The sequence below is a fragment of the Lipotes vexillifer genome, unplaced genomic scaffold (assembly GCF_000442215.2).
Source record: "Lipotes vexillifer unplaced genomic scaffold, Lipotes_vexillifer_v1.1 scaffold1261, whole genome shotgun sequence".
Lineage (NCBI taxonomy): Eukaryota > Metazoa > Chordata > Mammalia > Artiodactyla > Lipotidae > Lipotes > Lipotes vexillifer.
The window spans coordinates 1,348,231-1,361,146 of NW_006796548.1; the positions used below are offsets into that span (position 1 = coordinate 1,348,231).

General features: G+C 41.6%; 1 protein-coding gene across 1 annotated transcript in view; it reads right to left on the reverse strand.

Annotated features, from left to right (window-relative positions):
* Positions 1 to 5,058: 5,058 nt before the first annotated feature.
* Positions 5,059 to 12,916, reverse strand: part of RNF19B (ring finger protein 19B) — a 24,968-nt gene continuing 17,110 nt past the window's right edge. Inside the window, 6 exon segments of the mRNA XM_007468697.1 lie at positions 5,059 to 5,865; positions 6,897 to 7,028; positions 9,791 to 9,998; positions 10,942 to 11,082; positions 12,328 to 12,442; positions 12,893 to 12,916. The exon segment at positions 12,893 to 12,916 is cut by the window's right edge and continues 11 nt beyond it. Coding sequence (XP_007468759.1) covers positions 5,409 to 5,865; positions 6,897 to 7,028; positions 9,791 to 9,998; positions 10,942 to 11,082; positions 12,328 to 12,442; positions 12,893 to 12,916 — 1,077 coding nt within the window. The 3' untranslated portion in view covers positions 5,059 to 5,408.

Below are 12,916 nucleotides of genomic sequence, written 5' to 3' on the forward strand. Positions count from 1 at the left end.
CTGCTGAGGGCTGTAAGGGAGAACCTATTCCATGCCTCTCCCCTAGCTTCTGATGGTTTGCTGGCAATCTTTGGCATTCATTGGCTTCTGCTGCATCATCCCGATCTCTGTCTTCATCTTCACATGGCATTCTCCCTGTATGAGTGACTCTTTGTCTAAATTTCCCCTTTTTATATGGCACCAATCATATTGGATTGGGGCCTACCCTACTCTGGTATAACCTCATCTTAATTACATCTGCAACAACCCAATTTCCAAATAAAGTAACATTCTGAGGTATTGGGGATTAGGACTCCAACATATGAATTTTCAACCCATAACACCCCAAAGGCTTCTATTTTTAACTAGTGGTCCACAAAGACCTTTTAGGTCCCTTGAGATTAGTACTGGCTTAGGGTCAGTTTCCAAGTATTCGCTAAAGGCCTGGGTATTTCCATTTCCCTAAGCACAGGAACATAGTTAATTGACTTAAGATTCCTTTGGGGAAGATTAGAAAATTTACAATTTAGTTATGGTAATATTGCTGGGTGCTTTCTCCAGGGTACTCAGCATTCCTTTATTCAAGGGCTTTGGGTCTGAGAATTTAGTGAGTGTCCATAACTCCATTTTGGTGACTTAAAACAGGCCTCCCTTTGCCAGACCTGGAGTTTTGCTTTGTGTATACAAACCAAGTATTCCTGCTCTGTTGCCTTGGTAGTGCCCCTTGGCCCCTGCCACTCCAGGATCTCCGTCATACCTACTGATATCAGGGATTCAATTTCAATGGCAGCATCTCTTAGCTTCACTTCCGACTATAGAGTATATACATTACAGCACTTTCAAGGTAAGGTGTTCCCTTTATCTATGTACTTTCCAATTCCTTTGTGAAAGGAATGTCCTCTGAGCAATTTTAGAGGGCAAAATTAGGAGATGAGTAGGTCACACATATGATAAATCTATACCAACACTTCTATCTTCATGTTTCTGGATTCATCTTCTAATGCTATACTAAGGAATTTTTAGCATTTCAATTTGAGTGTAGACCACTGTTAAGTCCAGGTTTCATCCAACCAACCAGCTAAGAGCTACTCTTAGCTGCTAAAGTCAGTATACTGATTCCAGAATCTCTAGAATGCCCATATTAATAAGTTCAACCCAAATGAAGATAAAATTGTTCTTTTCTTCCTGGTCTAATACCTTTAGAATCCAGTCCACACACACTCCTCAGGTTTCTGCTGATTCAAATTAGCAAAATCTCACAATTCTGTAACCTTTCTTTCTCTCAGTCAGATTTTGTGGTTGCCTTTCTGAAGCATACTGGGATCTGACTCTAGTCACAGATTTGGTAGCAATAAGGGGTAGTGGGTGGGACATGAGAAGTACATGAGAAGGGACACAGAAGCCTTCCCTTTCAAGGCAACTACCGCAGGTAAGTTGCCCTATCAACGGGGGAAGACAGGACCAGCCCTATCAACGGGGGGAGGATAGGACCAGCCCTATCAACAGGGGGAGGACAGGACCAACCCTATCAATGGGGGGAGGAGGGAGGAGGGCTGCTTCTGCTGGTAAGAGAAGCTAAGTGGAGTCTGTGGGTTCAGAACACTAGGATTTACCCAAATCTACTCACATGTCCCCATTTCACATCTTACTCTTTCCTAAACAACGTCCTAACTTTTATATAAGAGACCTGGTAAGCTAAGAATTTAACTTATGTCGTAATTCAACAACCCAGAATGTCTCCTTGATTTTCATGTACATCAGCCTTGTGGCTATAAGAGACAGCTTTGAGCTGAAAATTTTAAACTTTAAATTTTAAAATTTAAAATTTGAGGCTTTCATTTTCTTTCTTTAATCTCTCTAGCATAAGCCACCACCATGTAAGTCTTCATTTCTTACACGATGGTCTGTTGTGGCTGCCACTTGGTCTATCAAAGTCTTTTATCCAAAAGACAATTCATTTAATGTGACCACAGATGTAAGTCATCTTTGCCTACTACCTTACCATTTTCAATGGCAACTAGATTCTCACTTCCTTCAAATCCAACTTAGTCATAACTAATCAAGAATCCCATCTTTGAGAGACTATTGTCTATAACCAAATTTGGAACCAAATACTGTATCAGTTAGGGTTCAGTAACTGCAGAAAACAAAACCCTTCCACCTATTTTAAGTAGAAAAGAATTCAATACACGTAAATTAGGTGCTTACAAAGGAGTTGGAAAGCTGGGCAAGTGGGCTCTAGGCTGGACCTCCAGGAAAGACTCCCAGATTGGTCCACTATGGGAGCCACTACCTCTGCCACCATCAGGAAGATGAGGAACCAGGAGGCCAGCATAGGCTGACTACAAGAACATGTATCACTGACAGTTATTTATGGATCAGGAGTCCCTTCAACATCCACACAACTACTGATGGATATTGGAATACCACTGGAGGGAAACCTAAGGGCTCTATACTTTTGCAGGAACAACAAAGTTGCTGAAGATGACCCCTGAATCACTTCCTCTTTCCATATCCTTGTTTGTGCATCTGGCAAAATAAATTACATTCAGAACCTTGGTTTCAAGGAAGTGTGAGACATGTAGTTTTAACTTTCCAGCCTCTAGAGTATAAGACAGTACATTAAAAAGAGGTCAGAATGAATAAGTACCCATTTAGCACTTCCACAAATTTCTTTCCATTGGCCCATCTAAGTAGGACTGGTGACCAGACATGCCCTCTCCCAGTTTTAGCCACTTTTAAAGTTGAACACAACACCCCATCTGTCTGGCTTTGAAGATTACCTCTCTTCCTAGCCTCAGAGTAACCTAAAATGTCACTGTCTTCAGAGTTGTTTTGATAATCTACACAATCTTGTCCTCAGCCACCTCTTCAACCTGATCTACTACTCTCCTCCTTGGTCCACTCTGTTCCAGCCATTTAGGCCTCTATGCTGTGTGTGTGTTTAAACAGACTAAGGATGCTACACCAAAGGGCCTTCGTACTTTATTTTTCATGTCTGGTATGTTCTTGCCCTAGAAATCCACATGGTTCTCTCTCACTCCATCAAGACTCTAATAAAATGTACCTTTAACTCCATCAAGACTCTAGTAAAATGTACCTTTATCAGAGAGGCCCACAGTACCCACCTAAAGCAGCTCTCTTTTCCACTTTCCCTGCTTTTCTTCCATCGCACTTATCCTCATCCAGATTATACATCTGATCGTCTTTTCCCACTAGGGTGTGACTTTCACAGGAACAGGAATTTTGTGTTTTCCTTATTGATGCATCCTATACCTGAAACGTAGTAGGTATTTCAGAATGAATGAACGCTGTACAAGTAAGAAATTAAACTTTCCCCATTTTCTAAACTGAGAATCAACTTTTCCCATGCATTACTCATGTTCTCCTCCAGGTGGTGCTGACGGGCCTTTTCATCTAATGTCTAGGAGATACAACAGAGTTGCAAAGGATTAGAATAAGCTTAGTTTTTCCTTAGCCGCTGGTCTAGAGCTCTGGGCTTTTTTTAGATGGCACCCATAATCTCCCTTAACTTATTTCTTCTTATTCCTGCAGGAGAAAAAAAAATATGGGCCTTTAACAAAAGCGTTTTCAGTACGCCATCTCACTTAATCTTTACAACTCCATAATTAGGATTATGATCCCCATTTTGGCTAAGTGTAAACACACTCAGAGTAAGTAGCCCAACTCTCGCAGCAGTAAGAACTGGAGCCTAGATAAAAATACAGGTTAGGCTGCAAACTCCTGCCCCTCCAAAAGACTTCCTTGATTTTATCCAAGTTAATCGCTCTCTTCATGCTGCTTCAAGAGAAATACAAGCCTTGAGTTGATAATTTGCATTTCAGAGATTTCCATACAGTCTGCCCCTTTTCCCAACAAGTTCCCTTTTTCACACAAAGACACCCTCTTGGTCATTCTTCTAGAGACCCAAAGTCCACTAACAGCACCTCCTGTCCCAGGTGCGGGGTAATGTGCTAAGTCTGGTTGCAATGCCCAAGAGATAAGAATCTTCCAAGATGGCTGCTGTCCAGACTCATCATCCTCATTGTAGTAAAGCACAGGCCAAGAAGACACAGGTGCATCTGTGAAAGGAAACAGAAAGCCATCTGGTCCTCAGGGAAAGGATGTTTTCAATTCTTCCTCTGGGCCCAGGGCTAAAGTGACAGAGAAGTTTGGCACTGGAAGCTCCTTAAATACCGTCTGAGAGTTGGGGATATTAGCAGCATGAGAGAGTAACTGACTCACACTGTCACAGAGTAAATTACTGCCAGATTTGGAATCTCTGATCAGGTTTCATAAATCTTTTAATTCTTCTGCTATACTATGTATGAGCTTTGATTTCTAAGGCTATTATTCTAGACAGAGCCAAAACGCCAAGTAGTGCTAACTTAGCTCAATTCTGACAAAATTATAAGATCAGATAAAATTAAATATGCTGTGATTTTGATGACATGCCTCCTCTCTCCTTTCATTACAAATCCTAGTCAGATTCCTTAGTCCCTCTTACTTAAACTAGATTGGCAAAACTAGAGAGTTTTTTGGAACAGGGAATGTGTACCCGGGAGCATAACAAACACCTAGGATATTGCTTGGTGATTATGCAGAATAGGTACATTTCTTTATCCAGTAAGAATACTCTGTTCCCCAACTTATAACCATGCAAAATTCACTGGGATTTCTGAAGAGCCACTGGAACTGATACCCCTTCCCTCCTCTGAAGCACGTTTCTAATAGTGACTATAATGCAGAAAGGGGTAAATAAAGCTTTAATAGGAAAACTGCACAGCTGCCTCTAGAAGGCAACAAGGCTCATTTTAATCTCCAGCTTCTCTATCTGGCTGACTCAGCTAATTCTTCAGTGTGACTACACAGTCCAAATCAAGCTTGGCTTTGCTTCCTGTCATACTAGGAGTCACTGGTTTACAGATAACTCCACTGCAGTCTGGTTAGAATACCATCCTTCTTCCCTGGGATTAGGAAAGCTTAGATCTAGAGACTGTTAAAGATGTAGTGGTCTGTTTCAAACACTTGGCTCTGGAGAACTATCCAAGCCAAGGAAAATGAGAGGAGTTGAATTACGACAGAAATCTTTATTAAAATGTGTCCTTCAGTAATATGTTAGCATACATACAATATACACACATACATCTGTACACTCTTTGACACACCTCACAGATTGCCACCATCAGTTTAACCAATAAATTAAAACTAAAAAAGGGTGGGGGGAGCAAAGGGGATGGGGGTGGAACTAAGGGCAAAGTTTCCATGTTTCCTCTGTTAAGAAATTGCAAATTTCTCAGAATTTCCCTGGGGAAAACCTGCGACCAGAGAATCTTTGAAATAAAATATGTAAATCCCTGCCCCCCAAAAAAGATTCCAAAAGACGCAGTTACAAGTGTGCTTCTCAGAACAGGAGCATTTATTCCACTTCATACTCTGGCTTCTGCATCTTCCGGCTTCAAGACAGTCGTCCCCTCAGCTGGGGCAGAGAGGTTCATATGGGCACTTGGGCTCGGTGCACCTGGGGCTCTGGGTGTTGAGGGGCAGGCTGCGGCTTGGGAGTGAGGGGAGCCACACTCATCCGAGGTGATGTCTGGCACATCGTCGGACTGTGTATCAGAGCTCTCCAGGTCACTGCGGATGCTCTCAGGCTGGGCCAGGCTGATGTCCCAAGGTCTGCTGGCCTGGCAGTCTTTCTGTTCACAGCTTTGGTGTTTGCAGGGGGGATCCTCTCCATTGCTGCCACCGCCACCACAACCTTCTTCTTCATTCTCCACCATCTGTGAGTGAACATGGAGTGAGTCCTCCGTGCTGCTTCCACTCACCAGCTGATAGTGGCTTGGTTTGGCTTCAATGTCCACTTGGATTTCCATATTGTTGCATTCTCTGTGGAGACAAAATCCACTTTGCTGAATCATGCATGGGTCATGCTATACCTGTTGGTAAAAGCAGTTTGTGGGTTCAGGATTAGAAAGTCCGAAAATATAGGTAAACAGTAGAATAGAGCTCACTTTTAGAGAAAATAAAATTTAACCTAACACTCAAATAAGATGGAGAAGAACAATTAGATCTTTTTGTTGATTTAAAATACGCACACAAACACAAACATCTCTGCCAATTTCTGTATTTCTTTATTTTTTAACTTTCATTGGAGTATAGTTGATTTACAATGTTGTGTTAGTTTCTGCTGTACAGCAAAATGAATCAGTTATACATATGTATACATATATCCACTCTTTTTTAGATTCTTTTCCCATATAGGTCATTACAGAGTATTGAGAAGAGTTCCCTGTGCTATACAGTAGGTCCTTATTAGTTATTCTGCCAATTTCTTTAAACAACTAAAAATGAGCTTCCAAAATTCAACTAAGGTTCGGAGCCTCACACTATCTTACTCAAAATATGAGAGTGAAAGAAGAGTCACAGCTTTTTACTTCTCTGCCACAATTAGAAGAAACCAGAATCTCTCCAGTAGGGAGTGCTGCAGTCACACCATACCAGATACACTAGCTTCTCAAATATAAAGAGAAATAGGCTACAGGAGCCATATCAAGCAAAGAGCAACATGAGAGCAGAAACCATGGAGCTACATACATACATCAATGGACACCAATCTAGCTCTTCAGTTCCATGTGAATAATTACACTGTTGCAATAGCCAAGAAAAGAAAAGGAAAAAAAAGGAAACAGAAAAGGAAGAAAGAAAGAACCTCTAAAAATCAAGTGCTAACAAGAAAAATCAATCAAGAGATGCCAAATACTCCCATACCAAGAACCTGCTCAATGAATTCACAGGTTATACACACTATGTATCACACTAGATGGTACACAGAGCCCTAACATGAGGCATTGAGCTTCTAAGGCCAAAACCCAACCAAAAAAATGCAACCTCTCCTAGGCTTCTGACTGTTCACATACCTGTCCTGTGGGTTGTAGGAACTGATTATGGAACCGGCCATAGCACGAGTGCTTGCGTTGTCACTAATTGCACCAAGACTGGCTGTGTCTTTGGGGAAAATTTCCTTTTGGACATCGGCTTGGACTTCTAACCTGTGTAAAGAGGGGACGTTTAAGTTAATGCGAGACCTGGGTATTCCGAGACAGTCTGCTTCCTGGCACATACCTCTTCCATTTTTCTCTTGCAAATTGAGTTGATCTGATCTTCTCCAAATGTCAAATAGCTCAAACAGATGCCCACACATCTTCTCTCTTAAATATATCTATTGAAATCGTCCCCTCCTTTCCATCCCCACTGCTACTGTTTTAACTTCAGGCCCTCAACAGCTCCCGAGTGGGTAACTGCAATTGGGCTCTCTTTCCAGTAGCCCTAAGTCCAAGTCAAACAACTTCCAGATCAGTGCCAACGTGGACAAAAACCTGATCACTCTAACAGCCCTCTCTTGGCTCCCTCTTGCCAACAGGCATTTAAGGTCTACTGATTCGCCTCCAAGCTCTCTCTCCAGTTCCATCTCTCACCATAGGTCCTAAATCATAATCACACTGAATTTTTTTCTTTCCTTACGCACCTATACACATTTTATACCTCTATGACTTTGCATATGCTAGTCCCTCTCTCTGGAAGTTTCCTTTCTCTATGTGACAAACTCATACTCAGTCCTTAACAACAAAGGAATTATCATCTCCCTTCATTCTTCTATCAAACCAGTCACTTCCTGCCAAGTGCTCCCACAGCACCTACCTAATTATTAAATCAATTTATGCATCTCTTTCTCAGTCATCTGTGATCTCCAAAAAAGGAGAGACCACACCTCATTCACGCTTTACCCTCCATGTCTTGCACATACTAGGAACTTAAACATTTAGCAATCAAATTACCCCCAGCCTGTGAGCTTAAAGGACATAATAAGAGTCAACCTCTGACAAGAGCAGCAAACTTTCCCAATGGTGTCTCAGAGGACCCATAGCTTTTCCTTTCTTGACTCCAATATCATTTGGTTGCACACTTAAGTATTTCCTCATAATGGGTTTCACATTCAAACCCATCTGACTCATTCACTTCCTATAAAAGGCTTTCACAGTACTGGAACAGCTGGACTGGCTAAGTTGCAGTTTCAGCTAGTCAGTCTCCAATTATGTCTGCTTATTTACAGGGGTGTTGGTTTTAAGAAAGCACAACAGTGAATTCTCCAGCATGTGCAGGCAGGATCCCCTAACAAGAGACAACCAGAGTCATGAAACGCAGACAGGTCAGCAGCAGCCTGCAGCTGCACATTCAATCAACCTCCATCCTGCTGCCTGAGTCTTTGCTCTGCTGCTCCAGCCTTAGATGCCCTTCAAAAATGTGCCATGGCTCAGGAAAATGAGGGAGTGCAATGGAAAGTACATTGAGTCAGAGACCTGGGTCCTAGTTTCAGCTCTGCCATAGAATCACAGTTAGAATTGGAAGAGGCCTTTCACAAAGGCCATCTATCACCTTAGGTGGTTCGCAGATGCTAGTCTGTGCAATGGCTATGCTAAAATCACCTGGGGAACCTTTTCAAAACACAGATCCCTAGGAGATTAGGAGAGAATCTGGGAGATTTTAATTTATTAATTCTGGGATAGGGTGCTGATATCTATTTTGAAAAGGCTCCCAGGTAACTGACAAGCACTCAGGTGTGGGATCCAGTCCATCTGCCATCTGTTGCTTGACTCCTTCTAAGAGCCAAATGGCCCTCTGGTCTCACTTTATAAACACTTCCAGGGATAGACGTAATCCATCCCTTCTTTGGACTTTATATAGATTTTTCCTATAGTCTCTATAATGAAACAAAATTAGTTTTTCTCTAGCTTCTGCCAAATCGTCTTAATCTATCTCTTGGCATGAGGCAGAACTCTTAATCCTTTTTTCCAGTTCAAGGCCCTTCAGATATCTGAAGGCAAGCATCTCCCCTACCTCCCTACCTTGTTTTGTACCACCTTTACCCCTCCCCAGGGCTCTCTTCTCCAGTGCGTTCAAATAACTGCTTCTCATGTAACATCTGCTATGCTCCTCTGAATATGTTCTGCTTTTTCTAACTGGTAAAACGAGCAACGAAGTCATAAACCTTTTTAGTCATAAAGCTTTACATATTCTCAACACAATTTTATAGAATTGATTTACCTTATCTATCAAATGGGAATCAGAATAGGAAGGTTTTAAGGATCACAGCACCAATAAGCCACAAGATATAGTATAAATGCTGTTCAACTAAAAGCCAATGATAAGCCTAATGGAGGACACAGTCTTGGGAATTCTACAAAAATGCATGCTTCCCCTTACTGATGGAGGCAGCCTAACGTAGTAGAGGGAGGATCTGAAGTCAAGATTATCCTTTATTGGGACTTCCCTAGTGGTCCAGTGGCTAAGACTCTGTGCTCCCAATGCAGGGGGCCCAGGTTCAATCCCTGGTCAGGGAACTAGATCCCACATGCATGCCGCAACTAAGAGGTCACATGCTGCAACTAAAGATCCTGTGTGCTGCAGCTAAGACCTGGTGCAGCCAAAATAAATAAATAAATAAATATTTTAAAAAAAAACACAGAGAGAGAGATTGGCCAGGAACACAGGATTATTGTGTTTAAAAAAAAAAAAATTATTCTTTATATGGAGCCACTATGGTGCAGTGAGAAAAAACACAGAACGTTTAAGTTTCTTAAACTTTCTAGCCTATTTTCTAATTGTAAAAGTTAAAACAAAACAAAACAAAAAAACACCATTGAAGATTAATTCAAAATGATATGTTATATGAGACATGCCTGGCACAGAGAAATGGCTCAATATGATATGTTACTTCTTATAATTCCAACTGGTTCTGTCAGAAATTGCTTACCTGCTGTATTTTCCCTTGCCACTGGAAAGAATGCCACCACTCAGTGTGCCCCCTGAGAGGGCTGCAAAGCTGGCTGTTTCGCTGTATGGACCTTGCATAACACTGAGTCCATCTGTAGGGCTTCCACTGGTGCTCAATACACTAGTTAGACCTTCAATGCTACTTTCCCCAATGCTGGGATTCTTGAGGGCTCGCCAGGCATCTGCCACTGGGGATGGAACCAAACATCTCAATTGATGATAGCACAGCATCAAAACAGAGTCTGGCATTTTCCTGCAATGACTCTTCAGAGCAGAGAATATTCATGTAGAAAAATACTCATTTATTCACTTAATGAATAGCTACTACAGGCAGCCACCACATATCCGGTGTTTTAACATATGCTCACATGTGATCTTCCCAGTAACTAGGAACTAATAGCCCCAATTTTAGGTGAGGAAACAAAAGCTTAGAACAAAATGTCTTGTCTGTGGCTAGTCACACAAAACTACAATCTGACTCTAAGTCTCCTATTCTTTCCATTACACTATAGATGTCATCTAATTAAACATGAAAATTTCAAGATACACTTAGGTGGTGTGCTGACTCTAGTAGGAAGTTTGAAAGACCTTTGGGGATCTCTGTGTCCCAGGTTAGTTAATATGGTAAAATGAAAACAACATCAAAGTATAAGTCAGAAGGCTATAGTTCCAGCTCTGCAGAAGCTCTTAAACCCATTTAACAGATGTTGAGACAAAGGCTTAAATAAGTTCCCTTTAATTGGGGATAATAACAGCCCTGGCCCTCTCTCTTCAGAGCTGTTGTAAAAGCCAAGTGAAAATAACAACTGTGTAAGTCTTCTGAAAATTATAAAGTACCATGCAGATATAAGACGTTATTATAATTATAATTATGTAATTTACTATTACCAGCATACTTAGCGAGTTACTTGGAGTCCTACTAGTTTGTACCTGCCACACAGAGGCAAGTACCAGGGGTATTAACCTAATAACTCTGGAAAAAAGAAATGAAAAGCTAAAAATACTTTACCTCCTATAAAGCTCATTAGCCAATGTAATCCAATGTCAATCTCTCTGTAAAATGTGCTGAATTTTACTGACTTTTATCTTGTGTTCCAAAAATTCAAAGGGAAATTAAAATTCTCCTTTTACCTGTGATTGGGCCATCATCTTCATCAAACTCAATTTTCACTCCCTTTCCATTGGCCGTACTAACTCCACAGCCACCTCCACGACAGAGAGAAATGGGCACAACCCCATAAACATAAGCCAGCATAATAGGGACACCAATACCTGGGGAAGATAAGGAAACATGTCAGCAGGCCATCAGGTTGCAGCTGCCCTGAATTCTCCTTCCCAGGGCTGAACACAGACAAACCACTTTATAAAGGGCCAAGGAAAGACAGAAGATAGCTATGCTAAAGAGGTAGCCTGGTCCAACAGAATGATGACTGGACTTGGAATCAGAAAGGCCTGGATTAGAATCCTGTCTCCAATTTACCAGCTGTTATAACCTTGGACATATCTTCCTAGGGTTGCCAATGATCAATGTATGTACAGTGCTCAGCACAGTAAATATATGTTGCTTTCATTTTCCCCCTTCCATTCACTGCTGAAGTGCTAATCCAAGAACCAATCAATAATCAAACATTAAATAAGTGACTCCTAGGGTTTAGGATCCCCCCAGAGTGTTAATTCCAAAATCTTGCTGCTGTGGAAGGCAGAATGGCTTAGTTGTTAAAAGCCCAGACTCTGGGGGCTTCCCTGGTGGCGCAGTGGTTGGGAGTCTGCCTGCCGATGCAGGGGACGCGGGTTCGTGCCCCAGTCTGGGAAGATCCCATGTGCCGCGAAGCGGCTGGGCCCGTGAGCCGTGGCCGCTGGGCCTGCGCACCCGGAGCCTGTGCTCCGCAACAGGACAGGCCACAGCAGTGAGAGGCCCGCGTACTGCAAAAAAAAAAAAAAAAAAAAAAAAGCCCAGACTCTGAAGTCACACTGCCTTAATTCATGTCCCAGCTAAGTGACCTTGGGCAAATTACTGCATCTTTCTGTTACAACTGGGCTGCTGTGAGGATTAAATAAATTAATACAGGCAAAACACTCAGACCTGCTCCTGGCACATGGAGAGTCTCAGAAAATATTATATTATTATTATTCTAAAACAGACCCTCATGCCTTCCAAAATACTGTGAGGCATTAAGCAAATCAAAAGTAATTTTGTTTTGTGGGTTCTGTGGCAAATGGAGAAGGAAGAGGAAAGGTGAAAAACTAGGCCTTAAAGTAATATTTTTTAATTCAATCTTTTTTATGTGCCAGATGGAGTTCTATGCACTAACTTACGAATGAAAGATCCCAAACTCTGATACTTTAGTGTGGCTGATAATAATAATAGTGCCTAATAAACTCCCAAGGTGGGTCTGACATAAAATGTAGGAGCATCTAGGGTGAAACATCTGGGCGGCTGGCTAAACTTCGAGGCCAGAAAGCTGATGGGAGTGGGTTGTGTAAGGGGAGGAGTCATGGTCCTGGCTAGCTTCTTACCAACACTAACTGCAGCAATAACTGGGGATGCAATGACCGACAGAGTCACTCCTCCTGTGATAGCCAAATTCCTCTTATGTTTGGAGGTTTTCCTTCCCTCATACCTGCTATGAATCTAAGAATAAGAAAGAAAATTCAGGTCAGCAGGTTAGGACATCAATCTTTTTGCTAGGGAGAAAAAGGATAAGTGAATATTCCCTTTTAAGTTATCTATATTAAAACATATTCCCCCATGTCAAAGAGACATCTTTCTCACATTTTAATCTAACTCAGACCAGGACGATATAAACTAATACAGAAAAAGTTAATATAAGAAGAGACAAAGTAACTCAGGGGAGTGAAGTAAGCATTTTACCTTTAAGTCACTGAGACAAACCAGGCCCAGGATGTTAATAAGAACTTTCAGATCTCTTGGGGATTTATGAAAATCCATTTAAGAAATTAGTTTTATTTAAGAACCAGCTGGTTTTCAGGCAGCTCTGAAACATAAGCTCCTCCCCATTTCCTTCAAACTTTTACCAGCAAAGCTGAAGATGGAACATGCACAGAACTCAACATATCTTACCTTTCTGCCAACATAAACAGGAAT